Source organism: Saccopteryx leptura, chromosome 4 (assembly GCF_036850995.1).
Source record: "Saccopteryx leptura isolate mSacLep1 chromosome 4, mSacLep1_pri_phased_curated, whole genome shotgun sequence".
NCBI lineage: Eukaryota > Metazoa > Chordata > Mammalia > Chiroptera > Emballonuridae > Saccopteryx > Saccopteryx leptura.
The window spans coordinates 186,153,309-186,171,001 of record NC_089506.1 but is presented as its reverse complement, the minus strand read 5'-3'; the positions used below and the strand labels follow the sequence as shown (position 1 = coordinate 186,171,001).

General features: G+C 39.4%; 1 protein-coding gene across 1 annotated transcript in view; it reads left to right on the top strand.

Annotated features, from left to right (window-relative positions):
- FBN2 (fibrillin 2) overlaps positions 1-17,693 on the top strand; it is a 275,158-nt gene that overhangs the window by 141,060 nt on the left and 116,405 nt on the right. The window contains exons 9-12 of the mRNA XM_066383650.1: positions 7,890-8,042; positions 9,541-9,774; positions 10,765-10,902; positions 17,459-17,578. Of these exons, the coding sequence (XP_066239747.1) occupies positions 7,890-8,042; positions 9,541-9,774; positions 10,765-10,902; positions 17,459-17,578 (645 nt within the window). The remainder of the gene's footprint in view (positions 1-7,889; positions 8,043-9,540; positions 9,775-10,764; positions 10,903-17,458; positions 17,579-17,693) is intronic.

Below are 17,693 nucleotides of genomic sequence, written 5' to 3'. Positions count from 1 at the left end.
TTATAGCCATTCCTACCTAACCTATATTTCTTTTGTTTTGTTTTGTTTTTTGTTTTGGGGGTTTGTTTGTTTGTTTTGACAGAGACAGACAGAGAGTCACAGAGAGGGACAGATAGGGACAGACAGACAGGAAGGGAGAGAGACGAGAAGCATCAACTCTTCATTGCGGCACCTTAGTTGTTCATTGACTGCTTTCTCATATGTTCCTTGACCGGGGGGGCTACAGCAGACCAAGTGACCTCTTGCTCAAGCCAGTGACCTTGGGCTCAAGCTGGTGAGCCCTGTTCAAACCAGATGAGCCCGCACTCAAACTGGTGACCTTCGAGGTTTCAAACCTGGGTTCTCTGCATCCCAGTCCAATGCTCTATCCACGCGCCATCACTGCTCAGGCTAACTTATATTTCTTGTTGGACAAAATTCATAAGCCCCCTCCCATAATATCTTTTATTTCCTTTATTTCTGAGCTTATCATATTGTCACAGGTACTTGTGCTTTGCTCATTGGCCAGCCTGTGAGTTCCAATAGGTCCTGCCTCATGCAGCATTATGTCTATGTAGTAACCTTGCATACACATTTGGGCTCAGTAGGTCTTTTCTGAAATAATTGGCCAGAGAACAAATGAATGAATGAGATGATAGCGAATGTAAGAATTTCATGTTGTAAGAATTTCATGTTGGTTAATAACTGCTTTGCATTGGTTGGCACCCTGCTGCACATTATGTGGTGGCCTTGAGTTGTGGTCCTCAATGCTCAGAGCCTGCCTGAGTGAGGCACAGTGTGTCCTGTACTAAGTCTGAGTTCCCCGTTCATTTCAGTATCTGCATCTTCTTTTTTTTTTTTTTGTATTTTTCTGAAGCTGGAAACGGGGAGAGGCAGTCAGACAGACTCCTGCATGCGCCCGACCAGGATCCACCCGGCACGCCCACCAGGGGCGATGCTCTGCCCACCAGAGGGCGATGCTCTGCCCCTCCGGGGGTAGTGCCTGGGGCAGAGGCCAAGGAGCCATCCCCAGCGCCCGGGCCATCTTTGCTCCAATGAAGCCTTGGCTGTGGGAGGGGAAGAGAGAGACAGAGAGGAAGGAGGGGGGTAGGGTGGAGAAGCAAATGGGCGCTTCTCCTATGTGCCCTGGCTGGGAATCGAACCCGGGTCCCCCGCACACCAGGCCGACGCTCTACCGCTGAGCCAACCGGCCAGGGCAGTATCTGCATCTTGACCCAGGAACAGAGGAAAACTCCTAAGGAGGGAAGAACAACTCTCTAAAATTATGAAACCAATGTTAAAATTAGTACGCAGCTTACAAGTTTTTTTGAATAAGTATGTTATGTTTGGAATAAGTATGTGTTTTTCATATATGAGAAAAAATAAATCTAACATTTTAATGTGTAAGAGATCTTTGACTTAAGATTTGCAAAAATCTGAGTCTGTATTTTCTTAGATTGAATTTATTTATGATTGAATTATATATGTCATGGATATTTCCATACTATTTATTTTGTAACCAAATATATGCTAACAATAAGTTGAACAAGCTCAAAACTTTTTCTTGAGTGTGAAACTGTATGTTATCTGCAACTTTAGTCTAGGAGTAGCATATGCAGTTGCTTCCCTAGTTCCTTATTCTAGTTCACAAATATATCTTGAGTCTATTCCACTTTATAAAAGCATCAATAAAAAATAGTTTTATATGGCAGGGCAGTTTAGCTGGACATTTTAATTACAAAAGGGGATAGTTTTTCCATTTAATTTGATGCTAAGTATAAAAGTCAAATTTCTAATATAATTTTATCTAGTGTGTTTCATCAAATGTTTTAAATACCCCAGGAAAGAGCTTTCTCTTTTTAGCAAAGGAGTACTAACATATGTCAGTTCTAAAAAGAGTTGAAACATTCTTAATAATATTTTTTTAAAATAAATTTTTATTCATTTAAATGGGGTACATATGTTCAAAGAAAACATCTCCAGGTTATCTTGTCATTCAATTATGTTGCATACCCGTCACCCAAAGTCAAATTGTCCTCCGTCACCTTCTATCTGGTTTTCTGTGTGCCTCTCCCCTCCCCCCTCTCCTTTCCTCTCCCAAACCCCTCCACGTAACCACCACACTCTTGTCCATGGCTCTGAGTCTCATTTTTATGTCCCACCTATGTATGGAATCATGCAGTTCTTAGTTTTTTTCTGATTTACTTATTTCACTCCGTATAATGTTATCAAGGTCCATCCATGTTGTTTTAAATGATCTGATGTCATCATTTCTTATGGCTGAGTAGTATTCCATAGTATATATGTACCACATCTTCTTTATCCAGTCATCTATTGAAGGGATTTTTGGTTAAAACATTCTTAATAATCTTTTTTAGAAGCATTTTTGTAGCACAGTTTAATTGCCCTTCTGTCATTTTGGAAGTCAGGGTCATTGTAATATCCATGGCATTTTTAGTACTTAATTTTTACATTGTAATCTAGGCAAGAAGAGTAATTGGCAGCCTGCAATGAGTAAAGGATGAATTGACAAGATTCAGGGAGCAATTTCTGTGTTCATGATAATGTCCCTGCTGCTGTCGTGTGCACTTGGAGCTCTGGCAGAGACCCTAAGCAAAGGGACTCAAGGGAGGTTCAGAAAATGAGAGTGTTTAGAATCCTTGCTGTCACATGACCTTGCCACAACATCCTAGTGTGTTGCCTTGAGCCTTACAAAAGTTTCAGTGCACAATATTGCCTTGGAGTATTCTTGAGAAAACAAAACCTGAAGACATAATGTAGAAAGAAAATAATTATATAAGAGAAAGTTTGAGGCAGTGGGTGATTAATTGCTAAATAATTTTTTCCGCACTAAATGCTATAAGTTGACATGAAAGGCCTGATTATTGTAGTGACCATTCTCAAGGAAATGAGCACTGATGTCAATGCCCTTGAAAAACGGGGGGGAGCTGCCCAAAGAAATAAGGGTGCCCTGAGCACAGAGGAAGTGTGAGCAAGACTGCAGGGACTGAGCATCTGGGTGGGTTGAGGAGACAGATGGTGGGAAGCACCTGGCTGGGACAGACTGCTGAGTAGGAAGGTCGTTGGAGATAAAATGAGAAAAATGGGTTGAGATCAAGATTTTATTGCAAAGGTTCTTAACTGCCATGCTGAGGAGTTTCAGCTTGATCCCGAGGGCAGTGAGAGCCCATCAAGATTTTTGAGCAGGACAGAGACAAAAATCAATGGGGGGGAACACTATTTTAAAGAAATGAGGGAGATCTTGATACAATGATGAGAAAGATGTCAGGATGTGCTGTTACTATGCAGCATTTTATGTGAATGATGGGTGTTGATTACATATGCATGTGTGTATTTACAACAAAACACTGGAGAGATAAACTCAAAACTCCTAAAAATACTTAACTGAAAGGGAAGGGGAGACAAAATGCTAAACAGAATGCTAACTAGTGTTTTAGTTTTAATTGAAGCATCATAGAAACGGCAACTGGTGGAACAGGAACGAACTATAGAAATGACCCTTGAAAGTACAGTCTTGGGAACAGTAATAGTAGTGTTAATTAAGAAAGAATGCCCCAGCAAGAGAAGGTTAGACAGTGAGGAAGAAACAATTTTTTAAAGAAAATAACCGTAAAAACCATTGTTCCTAGTTCTAGTTAGTCATGTGTAATGGAAACATGAAAGTATTTTAGGAATAGCAAAAATCTGCAGAATCAGTCAGGGGGACGAGGTGGGAGCAGGCCTCCAGGATCTGGGGTGAGACCTGAGACAGTGGTCGGCATTTACCGAGTACTATCACTGCTAGTACTCTGACCTGAGCTAACCTCATCGGTGTTGGTGTTTTCTGGCTGAACCTTTCATTTTTAATGAGCAAAGCTTACTCAACAGGAGACATATTTATTTCAAGGTACAACCTCCAACTTTTACCAAGTTTTCATCACATTGTATAATTAACCGTTCTCTTAAGTCAAGTTTAGACTGAATGTCAAGCCATGGAACAAACTCTGATAATAGTACCATTATTTTTACTTCTAGATAGATTTATATTTTAATCAGAAGAGATGGATTGCTTCCTCTTTTTCAGCGTTGCTTTAAATAAGACTTCATGTAAGTGAAGTATAGTCAACGAGTATAGTGAGGGTGACAAGAGATTATTGGAGGAATAGGCTTGTTTTCATTTTTGTGACATGTCAGTCGGACAGTTAAACATATACCAAGCATTACAAGGATTTGTCCTAATGGCGTAATAAATATGCTTCATCTGCCTTTGCCCCTAATAGTTCCCTGTTTCAAGAGATGGTATGCCTGCACAACTCCTGGTTGGCTCTCTCTATTTCAGATACTTTTCCATATAACACATTTTCAGATCAGTGCTTTCTAAGAACCACACAGTTTCAGATATGCTAGCCACTGTTTTGGTTTTGAAATATATTTTTGGGGACACCTTAACTACAAGACATCACACTACACTGATCTATATCTTATCATGGTATGTTTTTGACTCAAAGGATTGGCGGTAAATGGCTTGCCTCCCCAATGTTATTAGAAAAGAATAATTGTGGAAGTTATGATTTACTTCCAATCCTCTCTTTCTGCCCCTCCACCATCTCACCAGCAACATGGTTCCCTTGAATACATTTTATGGCACTGATCAGAGGCTCCCAAACTGTAGAACAGTAGTGATGTATTTTAAAAGCCTCTCTTGAACATCAGAATGTTTTCAGATCCTCGCATGATGATAACACATAATGAAAAATTGAGAAAATACATAATGAAAAAGATCCTGAGTATTAAATAATAATTTTCAACGAGTTTGTATTTTATTAGTCACAATAGAATCTCCATAGTGGTAATCCTCTAGTGCAGGGGTCCCCAAACTACGGCCCGCGGGCTGCATGCGGCCCCCTGAGGCCATTTATCCAGCCCCTGCCATACTTCCGGAAGGGGCACCTCTTTCATTGGTGGTCAGTGAGAGGAGCACAGGATAAAGATGCAACCTACTTCCGGTGACACGGGACGCATGCTTCACGGCTCTGGAAGCACATCATATCACTTGTTATGGCTAGCAGTGACAAATATGGAACCGGACATTGACCATCTCATTAGCCAAAAGCAGGCCCATAGTTCCCATTGAAATACTGGTCAGTTTGTTGATTTAAATGTACTTGTTCTTTATTTTAAATATTGTATTTGTTCCCATTTTGTTTTTTTACTTTAAAATAATATATGTGCAGTGTGCATAGGGATTTGTTCATAGTTTTTTTTTTTTATAGTCCGGCCCTCCAACGGTCTGAGGGACAGTGAACTGGCCCCCTGTGTAAAAAGTTTGGGGACCCCTGATCTAGTGCCTATATATTGTGAGGTGTTTCTCATATGCGTTGCAGTCTTCAGTGTAAGATTTGTAGACCCCTTGCAATGTAACTTCAGACTCCCAAAGTTTGGGAGTGTTAGTTATATCTAGATCCCTGATGGATTCCTAGCTGGCATCTACTTATTTTTACACATATTCATTTACTTCCAGTGTTTTGTTTTATTTGACCCATGCATTGTTTAGAAGTGTAAGGTTTTTTTCTGGTTTGCAAATCTCCTATATGGGCTTGAAAAAGATGTGTTTTCTCCATTTGTTGCATAGATATATCCATTAGAACAAACTTGTTAATGGTACTGTTATAATTTTCTCTGTACCTGCTGAATTTTGTCACTGTATCTGTCAGTTACTAAAAGAGTTGTATAATTATCCCACTGTGGTGGTAGATTTGTTTTTTTTTAAATGTGGTTTTTTTTAAGTTTTGTTTTATATATATTGATGTTATGTTACGAGATGATGAGTGTTTTAAAATACTGTCTTTTCCTGGTGAATTGAACATTTTTTCATTATGTATTAACTCTCATAAAGTTTATTTTCTTTTTGTCAATCTCTAAATATCTTCTCTTGGCATATTTTACCTCCTTATTTTGCATCACATTTTGTGAGTGGGAGTGTAATTTTAAGCATATGCCTATGTTATATTTTCCTCTCACTTGTTCTGCTTCCTTGTGTTTTTGTATTTTTTTTTTTTTTTGTATTTTTCTGAAGCTGGAAATGGGGAGAGACAGTCAGACAGACTCCCGCATGCGCCCGACCGGGATCCACCCGGCACGCCCACCAGGGGGCGAAGCTCTGCCCACCTCCGGGGCGTCGCTCTTTTGCGACCAGAGCCACTCTAGCGCCTGGGGCAGAGGCCAAGGAGCCATCCCTAGCACCCAGGCCATCTTTGCTCCAATGGAGCCTCGGCTGCGGGAGGGGAAGAGAGAGACAGAGAGGAGGGGGAGGGGTGGAGAAGCAGATGGGCGCTTCTCCTGTGTGCCCTGGCCGGGAATCGAACCTGGGACTTCTGCACGCCAGGCCGACGCTCTACCACTGAGCCAACCGGCCAGGGCCTGCTTCCTTGTGTTTTAAATGTATCTCTTTTAAACAGTCAAAACCTAACTTGTTTCTGCACAGCATGAAAATCTTTCTTAAATTGAGGCTAAATTCATTTTTTATTATAGTAACTGATATATTTATTTTTATTTCTGTTACCTTCTTTGTGCTTTTTACTTAAATTACTCTCTTGTTACTTTTTTCCTTTTGCTTGCTTTTGGATTTATTCAGGGTCCCCTCTTCCCACGTATTCCATTCTTTTCCTTCTATTGTTCAGAAGTTACTTACGTTATTTCTGTAGTTTTAGTCCCTTATTCTGTTTTCAGACGCATATTTAACTTCAGGTCAAAGTTAAATCTGTATTTTTACCCATATCTAAACAATAGAAGAATATTAGCATGGTTATACTTTGATCTCCCTCTCCCATTTTTAAAAATTCTTGGCAACAAATTAATCATTATTATTGCTGTTTGATATTTTAGCCCCCGTTTAGATTTTACCCAGGTACCTAACAATATCTTTTCCTCTTCATTCTTTCATACATTCCAAACTTTCCACTTGGAATCATTTTCTTTTTGCCTAAAGCACCTCTTCAAAAATTTCCTTTGGAGGGAAACTTTTAGTAGAAATTTCTCTCTCTGTTTTTGTATTCATGAAAGTGACCTTGATTTTCCCTCTGGAAAGATGTTTTTTTGGGAGACAGAGTGTTAGATGGACAGTTATTCTATTGTAGTGTACAGAAGATACTATTCCATTGTGTCTAGCATCCGTTGGTGCTACTAAGTCAGTGGTTGTTTAAATATCTTTTTTTCTAGCTGTTTTTAAGATCTTCACTTTTCCTTTGTTGTTCTACAGCCTACCATCATCTCACCTGAAGGTCTTCAATGTCATCTTCACAGGTCACGGTAGACCCTTGTTTTTCACACACAACAAGCACATTCCCTTCTTTCTCTTTGAGCTGCTCTTCCTTTAAATAACTACATGACTCATGATCTTACTGTTTTCAAGTCTCTCTCTTCTCAGATGTCACTGTCTCAAAAAGATGCTTCTGATGAACCTTTCTAAAATAAACTTGTATCAGTCAGATACTACTGTGTAACAAACATTCACAAATATCTCAGTGGCAAACAACAGCAAACATCTACAAGTCAGCTGGGGATTGAATGATCTAGGATGGGGTTGGATTGTTGCTCTCCTTCATGCTCTGGATCTGCCTGGGTTGGCTTCTCACTGCAGTTTGGGATTATACCTGCTTCACATCTTTCATGTTTGTATCTCTGGGATGTGGCATGGAACACAAGTGCTAAGTGAATGTGTTCAGTGAATGTTTTCTCAGTAAATAAGTAATGGAACGAGTAAATATAATAGAAATTAAGAGACGAAATAGGCACATTAGAGATTACGTAAAATAACTCAACTCATTTAGCTGCTTCTAATGTGTGAAATGATCAATGTAAGAACCTGAGATAATTCTGCCATGTCTTCCATTTTATTTTCACATGTTCAGATCAAAGAACAGGCACATGTTTCTCAGGCCTGGTGAATGGTCGCTGTGCACAAGAGCTCCCGGGCAGAATGACAAGAATGCAGTGCTGCTGTGAGCCTGGCCGCTGCTGGGGCCTTGGAACCATGCCTGAAGCCTGTCCCGTCCGAGGTTCTGGTGAGCGGCTGGCGGCTAGGCTCTGCGGGACACACAGCATCAGAACTAGTGCTAACATACTAGTGTACTTTGCTCTTCTTTTTAAAGTCACATCATGTCTGTGTTCCTATTACTGTCCTCAGTGTGACTTGGGTGTATTTTCTGAGGGATAAGGTGGCGTTGTTATTTGGGACCAGGTTTGATTATGTCCAGTTTATTAATATCAGAATTCCTGAAAGCTGATTATCACTTGTCTTTGTGCAAGGCTTTTTAAAAATTCTACTGGATGTTCGTACTTCATTTCAGTTTTAAAACCTCCTGATCTTTCATTCCAGAAGTTAAATACCTTTGACTAACAAATTCAACCTTCATTTATATTTTATTTCAGTAGTACCTTTATCTGATAGTGTCTCAATCCTAGAAGCTATTTCCTTTTTTTCTAATGACCTGAAAATTAAGAATACAAGGGTAGGAGGATGCCTCACATTCACTTTGCTGTATTAACTGCCGTATAACTGAGGCAAGATCAGGCAGTTACTTTAGGATGAAGGAGAAGTAGCTTCTCTTGTTACTATCATATAAAATTTAAGTACAATTAATGTTTACTACATAAAGGGATATAAATATATTTTATTACATTGTCTTTATATTAAATTATATTTTTTATTAAAACTATTAAATTTTTTGAACTGTGCTTTTAAAATATGTATCTATACACACTTTTATGGAGGAAAACAGGCACATTCTTTCAAACTCTTTAAGCTATAAAATATCAAAACCAAATAGTAAAAAATTTAAAAAGCAGAGTTAATGCATAGTTTATAATTTTGGAAATCCATAGTTCTACTAATAATACGTAATAATGTTATTAATACTGAAACAATTACTAGAGTTAAATAGTTTTTATTTATTCTGATATAGTTTCCTAATTCTGAGAATAATTAAAGAATAAAGGCAGTCATTGTCCTTGCTTCTTTTCTCTCAACTTTGATACTTGGATAAATAAGGAGATTTTAAAGCTTATTAAATATGATCTTCATTTAAAATCCACATTGGAAAAATATTATTCTGAAGCCATACGAACCATTTGAAGAGAATAAAAGAGATAGGAAGCATGTATAGATGCAATAATGATGACATTTCAAGAAAATAAAATATATAGAATGAATTACTTACTTAAAGCTTTTAATTTTTACCCATCCAGGTAAATTTCTTGCATACACAGTCATCTGGAATTTTAGGAGTTTCACTAAGGGGCATAAAATAAAAATGCTCATACAGACAGTTCTTCGGCTATGCAGCTCAGTTAAAATATGGCATATAAATTTTAATTTTTTTTCTCTGAAACATACCTTAATCTGCCTACTGTTGGCATGGAAAATATTTGTCAGGGTAATACCCTACTTATTTACATCATGTAGGTATAGATAAGCTAAAATGACTGTTAGAGTGCACAGATTGCTTTTATTATGCAGAAAGCCATCCATTTGTGTTTAACTGAACTTTCTTTTCTTTCTAGAGGAATACCACAGACTTTGCATGGATGGACTTCCAATCGGAGGGATTCCAGGAAGTGCTGGTTCCCGACCTGGAGGCACTGGGGGCAATGGCTTCGCTCCCAATGGCAATGGCAATGGCTATGGCCCCGGAGGGGCGGGCTTCATCCCCATCCCTGGAGGCAATGGCTTTTCTCCTGGCGTTGGGGGAGCAGGTGTAGGGGCCGGGGGACAGGGGCCCATCATCACTGGACTCAGTGAGTGTTCACTTCTTGTGTAAACGTTTTTGTTTTCTGCCTTAAATGATATTATAATTCCTAACGTTTTCCCCCCAAAAGGGGTGTGTGTGTGTGTGTGTGTGTGTGTGAAAGAGAGAGAGAGAGAGAGAGAGAGAATATATATGTAAAAGTCTGTTTTGGGGTCTAAAGTAAAATGTAGTAATTTAAAATTCTTCAGAAAGATATCATTTTTCTGTTTCATTAACTTTGCAAATTGAAGAAAAGAATGAGCAGCCCAGGCTTTCTCTGAAAATGGAGATGAGAGCACAGTCATGCTCCAATCCAGATGACGCCATTCACGAGCACGTTTCTGGTTCCAGGGTATTTCACTTGGCTGCTTGCAGCCGCCCTGTTCATACAGCCCTTGAATTACGGCCAGGACCATTTCTCAACTGAGATAAACTGAATAAGCATTGCTCTGTGCCTATCAAAATATTATAATGAAATATCTTTCTTTTCCTCACCCTTTTTTTTGTTGAATAACTTAAGAAATCGAGAACCGTGGGCTTCAGGCCAGAATTGGCATTGGAGTACTTGACATTTAAGTTCATTCTTTTTAAAAGAACTACTCTTGCTAATAATATTTAATGATGTCCTACAGTGTGGTGTTTATTCTTTTTGGCACAATGCCTTTTTTACTCTATCTGAATATTCAGCACAGTTACAAAAAAAGAAATGGAAAGCATTCAAATGTACAGTAGAGCATTCCTGAAATTTTAAAGACAGTATTGTGGGCAGAGTCTCCAGATGTGTAACTTAACAAATGCAAGTTACAAGCATGTGTCTCAAGAATACTTTTTAGATCCTCAACCTTAAAGTTTTAATACAATATAGAATAATGTAGCTTTTGATATATATATATATATATTTAATTAATATACTATTAAAATATCCTTTAAAAAATCAACTCTATGAGGGGTAATCCATGGTGTAATGATGAAATGCCACTTGTGTTTTAATTTTCTATAGCTATTCTGAACCAGACAATAGATATCTGTAAGCACCATGCTAATCTCTGTTTAAACGGACGCTGCATACCTACTGTTTCTAGCTACCGATGTGAATGCAACATGGGCTATAAGCAGGATGCAAATGGTGATTGCATAGGTAAGCTCATGATTCTTTAATCCTTCTTAGTTTTTGATAGCTTTTACACTATAAGAACAAATGGAACTGATTATGGTAGAAAAAAAATCTTTTGAATAAAGCTAATTTCCACGCTGTCTCTCCTGTGGGCATGGTCTTCCATATGCTCCCTTAACCTATTGCTGAACTGGGCCACTTCAGGAGTCTGCCACCCTAAATACTGAGATTTCCATCTCTGCCTCTCTTTGATTTCTTTCCTTCTTAGCTGAACAACACTGGATATATGATGGTGTCACTAATGCCGAGGAAGGTACAGGTTGGGAGGAAACAGTTGATGAATTTTTTTAGACATGTAGAGTTTTAGGTATCTAGAATGTTTAATTATAAAGGTCTAAAGAAAGCTAAGAGGACAGTGCAAGGCCAGAGTCACAGGTCAGTCACATAGGTGGCTGTCAGAACCACGAGGGTGAATACTGTCTCCCAGACTGAACACCAAGAAGAATGAAAGATGACAGTACTGCTGTCATGGAGCAACAACATAGGTTCATAAAGAAGACAATAGTCATGTTGGAGAGACAGAAAAATAATCCAGAAGGTATTATGTCACTGAAGCTATGCAAAGGGTACACTTTGTGTGTGTGTGTGTGTGTGTGTGTGTGTGTGTGCGCGCGCGCGCGCGCACATGCATGTGACAGAGACAGAGAGAGGGACAGACAGGAAGGGAGAGAGATGAGAAACATCAATTCTTTGTTGCAGCTCCTTAGTTGTTCATTGATTGCTTTCTCATATGTGCCTTGATTGGGCGGCTCCAGCAGAGTTAGTGAACCCTTGCTCAAGCCAGCAACTTTGGGCTCAAGCTAGTGACCATGGGGTCTTGTCTGTGATCCCAAACACAAGTCAGTGACCCCACGCTCAAGCCGGCGACCTCTGGGTTTCAAATCTGGATCCTCTGCATCTCAATCTGACACTCTATCCACTGAGCCACTGCCTGGTCAGACAGGGTACACTTTCAATCGAAAAGTACTATCAAGTGTTACAGATGGCAGAAAATTCAAATACATTGAGGGGAAAAAATCTATTGGATTTCATAATAAACAGGGTTTTGAGGATCTATTAAGAGTAGTTTTAGGACTATGGGAATTGAGCCGTTTTGAGATTATTTTTTTATTTATTTTTCATGTTATCAAATGATCATGTATGTTTTATAATTAGCATAATTAAATACCAGTTTTGGGTTCAGATCTTTTGTTATAAAATATAGATGAAACAAACATACAGTGATGGAAAATGATTTGACTTCGGGTGATGGGCACACAACACAATCAACAGTCCAAATGCTGTAGAAATGTTTACTTGAAACCTATGTACTCTTAATTGATCAGTGTCACCCCATTAAATTTAATTTCTATATAAAAAAGAAAGTTAAGGTGAGCCTCCAGCAAGATTTTGTCCCATGACAACTAGGAATGTCTTAGGGACTTTTTTTTTTTCCTGCTCCAGAGGCCCAGGCTCAAGGCACATTATAAATGGGAAATCAATTGGAAAGAAAAAAATTTTAATTCAGTTAAGGTGTCAGTCCCGGGGAAGAGGCCCAGCCCTATCTGAAGTCTGCATCTTCCTGCTGTCAAACTCAAGGGGTCTGGGATAGGGAAGAGGGGATACTAGATTTTTTTAAGGGAAGGGGAGGTATGGTGAGCACAGGTGGCAAATGAAACTGATCTGCCCTAAGCAGGCCGGCAGTGAGGAAGAGCGATGGAGGGTACGATGTACTCTTGGCATGTTTTAGTTGGTTTTTTTTTTTGTATTTTTCTGAAGCTGGAAACGGGGAGAGACAGTCAGACAGACTCCCGCATGCGCCCGACCGGGATCCACCCGGCATGCCCACCAGGGGCAAAGCTCTGCCCACCAGGGGGCGATGCTCTGCCCCTCCGGGGGGTCGCTCCGCTGCGACCAGAGCCACTCCAGCGCCTGGGGCAGAGGCCAAGGAGCCATCCCCAGCGCCCAGGCCATCTTTGCTCCAATGGAGCCTTGGCTGCGGGAGGGGAAGAGAGAGACAGAGAGGAAGGAGGGGGGGTGGAGAAGCAAATGGGCGCCTCTCCTATGTGCCCTGGCCGGGAATCGAACCCGGGTCCCCCGCATGCTAGGCCGACGCTCTACCGCTGAGCCAACAGCCCAGGGCCTGTTTTAGTTTTTTTTTGTTTTTTTTTTGTTTTTTTTTTAACACCTTTAAATGACTCCTTCAAGGCCAACAGCTATAGCAGAGGTGGAATTTTGATTAAGGGAGCTTTTGCTGGCCCTAGAATGAAGTTACTCTATTACTAATCCAGCAAAGAGGGAACCCACTATGAAAAAAATAAAATAAAATCTAGATGGGAGGATTATACTTTTTGCCAAGTAAGCTGAAAAGGACTGAGTGAGCTCTGATTACGAAGGAAAATGTGAGCCAAAATATGATGTTTTGGGAAAATGCTCATTCTAAACTATGTACAGAGCTACAAGATGAGAAAGATTAAGTAAGGCTTGTCTCAGGTTCCTGTGTACAGGTGCATAGGTTTTTACACTGCTCAACTGTGGACGGTCCCAATCATACATAAATGTCTCACACTAAGGTTGTGCAATATGTATGCATGTACAGCAGCCCTGGCTCAGCTGATACTACATGATGTTTGTTCATGTAGGTGATTATTTTTGAAACACCATGATATACTCATATAGTTACTCTTATTATATGAGTTAAAAATTTCACAACCATAAAACACGATTATAAGTACACAATATATAAAGTATTCCCTCTTGCACATACATACACATGATCTGTCAGACTGAAATTTCGATTAGCTCTTTTTATTTTGCTCTTAATATTTCTCATTAATGTGTAACTGCATGATTCACTAATTGACAAGTCAACATAGGCCAGAAGTGAAATATTTTCTGTAAATTAGCCAGAAACCACCATTTATTTCATGTTAGCACCAGGGTGCACTTTATTCTAGCTAGTAAAACACCTCTACTCTGGGGGAGTTTGTGAACCTTTGATATGAAGATAAACTAAGGATTAACAAAATTTTCTGTAGTCATGCTGCCAATCCAGCCTTCTTAACCAGGGTTATGAAGAATTAGGCCCTGCAGACAGTGATTTCAGTAACTGGGTTTTTTTCCCCCAATTTTCCCAAGGGTGATGAATAGTTAGTACAACTCTAGATGCACAGGAGATGAGCTAATCACAGAAAATGGGTATCTTAAGGTCCTCACTTTTCCTGGAATCCAGTAAGAAGGGCTCTTACCACCCTTTTTCTAAACTCTATGTCTAATGTAGTATTGGGATTATATGTCTGCATAGTTCATATGTTAATATACATCTCAAATTTTGGAGTTCTGTCCAAGCATTATTATAAACAGACCATTCTAGTTTGATCTCATCATCTAGCCTTGAAAAGTTGAAACCTAGGCATAGTTTAAGTGTATAAACTTCAAGTTGGGATATTGGAAATAGAGAATATAAATAAGCCTAAGATGTTTTGATTTTACCTGTGATTTGAGGACTAACAAACTGCCCTTGCCATTTGGGAACTTCCATTAGCTACTGAGGAGGTGATATAACTTGAAGGCAATAACTAATTAGAAGAATCAAAAACAAGGAAAATAGATTTGGGTCCATTTTACTATTATGAGTTACTCTTGAGACCTGAAAACAGTTATATTTACTCATCAAATTTTTTCTTTTTTTTTTTTTTTGTATTAAGTTGGAAAGGGGGAGGCAGTCAGACAGACTCCCGCATGCGCCCAACTGGGATCCACCCGGCACGCCCACCAGGGGGCGATGCTCTGCCCATCTGGGATGTTGCTTTGTTGCAACCAGAGCCAGTCTAGCAGAGGCTATAGAGCCATCCTCAGCACCCGGGCCAACCTTGCTCCAATGGAGCCTCGGCTGCGGGAGGGGAAGAGAGAACAGAGAGGAAGGAGAGGGTGGAGAAGCAGATGGGCACTTCTCCTGTGTGCCCTGGCCGGGAATCGAACCCAGGACTCCTGCACGCCAGGCCAATGCTCTACCACTGAGCCAACCGGCCAGGGCCTTCTCTGTTTTTCTTGAGAATTTTACTCTAAAAAGAATTTTTGTGACTCCTTTATTGTCTGTGTAAGTCAAACTGCTATTAGTAGTTTTTAACTCCATTTAAATTATTTCATTTAGGAATAGTAAGAAATAATTGTTGTTTCTGTTAGGCCAGGGGTAAATCTTAGAGCCCTTGCTAATTAGAAGTGTTCGCTAAGTTCAAATATAAAATGCTTTTTTTCAAGGGTTAATATTTCTTACTTCAATAGTATCTGAGAATTTAATCAATTCGATTATCAATACCTTTATCAATTACTTTAGGCATTTAAAATTCCTTTCTCATTTATTTTAGAAGTTTAAAATCCTCTGAGTTTTGCTTAAAAATGCTCAGTCCCCAGTGAAGATGTAGGAAGAAATCAGAGTGCTGATTGTAATGTTTAAGTGCCCCTCTTCCTCTGCATGGGGCAGGAAAAGGCGAGCACTTGGAAGTGTGAGACCGTGAGACTCAGAGTCAAGGTGAGGCGTGAGGTGTGCATCTCAGAACGCGGCATAGGATTAGTCTTACACGATTTTAGAAAACAAACAGGGTTTTTTAAAGTCCTGAATTGTAAGTCACTAATAGTTTTTTGGTGATTGTTTTTCTTCCAAAATAAAACTGTGTACTGCTATCTATTCTCTGTGTGTTCATCTTTTAGCCCTAAGGGGCTAAGGAAACAGAATTGAATTGAGGCTGTAATGGCAAAAGAACTGGCAGAGCTGTCCTAGCAATGAGGGACCTCGGGGACAGGTTCTCAAGGGAGAGGAAACGGTCCTGAGAAGCCACCCAGCTTCCCAGAAAAGTCTACCTGGGGAGAGGGCTCTGGTGCCTGTTGTCATGGTCTTCTCTAGAACAGAACTTGACACCAGGCTTTTCTAAAGATGCATCTACAACACAGTTTTAATTGTTGCCTTCAGTATTATGTAAACACGGAGAATTTAAGGGATCTACAACACTGTAAACCAAAGGTGGTATTTTGTTTGGGAAAAGTTTTTAAATTATACTTTATGTGCTTGCTAACGCTCTAAACTTTCTCTTTTCTCATTTTGCTTCACTCTTTGGCTCAGTAGAATTGATGTTACCAACCAAAAGTTTAAATGTAAGTGAGTCTTAACGGGCTGCAGGTGTCTTTGGATGAGTTGGAAAAACATCGAATCTTGTTATTTTTTGTTGTTTTTATTTGCTGTGAGATCCTTTCCCCCTCTTTTACCAGAGAGAGCTTAATTGCATTCCGTCTGAGTGTTTATATAATTGAGGTTGGTGAGTTTGATAGAGTACAGTTCCTGTTTTAAGAACATCTGTGAAAAGAGTAATTTGTTTATTAAAGTGTTAAACCTGTGAATTGATTTTATTGTTGTGCGCTCCAGTTTAGCTGAAACCGTATATGGTAATGGCTTCTACACATACGTGAAATGGCAAGTCATTATGCTCTGACCAGCCAGCTAGGCTTTTAATTTGCCAGCACTCAGAATACTACTTAGTGGGTATAGATAGCTGAGAGCAGATCAACTTTTTCTAACACTGGTACAAGTGATTTCTCTGGGAATTGACTTCCAGACTGTTGAGCCTGCCATTGGGTCGTGCAGTTCCTGCATTCTGCGATAGGTTTGCAATTAATCAAGATGTAGGACTTGAATGAAAAGTGGTGACGTTTCTCACATTTAGGTTCGGAACTAGTATCTGCATAAAACTTGTTTTTATGTAAAAAAAAAAAAATCCTGTGCCAATTTGAAGATCTCAGAAAAACCTGAAGCTACTAAAAATAATAGGCTTCGTTGTTGTTCGTTTCTATTTTCTACCCCACTCTCTGTCTGTTACTTCAAAATACACTGCTCACAAAAATCAGAGGATATTTTTTCGCTTCGTATTTATTTTTGAAGTATCCCCTAATTTTTGTGAGCAGTATATTACCGAGCTCAATGCATATATAGTGAAATACACTGCTCACAAAAATTAGGGGATATTTCAAAATGAATATGAAGTGATTAAAAGTCCCCTAATTTTTGTGAGCAGTATATATAGTTGAGTTCACAAGAATAACAAAGTATTCCCATAATCCAAGTGACATGGAATATAAATACATATTTTCAAAATTTTTCAGTTGGCCTTCTAACACTGGACTAAGCCTTAGACAGGCTCTTCCCTTGTCCAGACTTCTAAAGATAATAAGTGTGACAGCCTATCGTAACTCATGACCGTGTCTCTACAGAGCCCCTGCTTTTAATCAGCATGCATTATTCACATTGAAAAATCATTATTTCTTGATTAAAGCAAATTTGCTTGTACTCTCTGATGGGCAATATTTTGTACATCTCCATAGTGGCCTCTGTATTTGAAGAAAGGAATGCTCATTCATTTATAAATACTCTGCTATTTAGACTATTACCATTGACTAGCCTCTCAAATTTGGGGGGGGGCCTAAATGTGCTTTAAACAAACATTTCTAGAAATGGAGTGAAGTCTGTAATGGTTTCTTTTGCTGCTCACAGATGTTGATGAATGCACATCAAATCCCTGCACTAATGGAGATTGTGTTAACACACCTGGGTCCTATTATTGTAAATGTCATGCTGGATTCCAGAGGACTCCTACCAAGCAAGCATGCATTGGTAAGGCAGTTTGCTTTTACATATGAAAATGTTCCATGAAATACAGTGACCCATGCTGTTGAGGTTAAAAGTAGATTTATTAAAATAAAACGTGGAATGAAATAAGCGCTGTTAC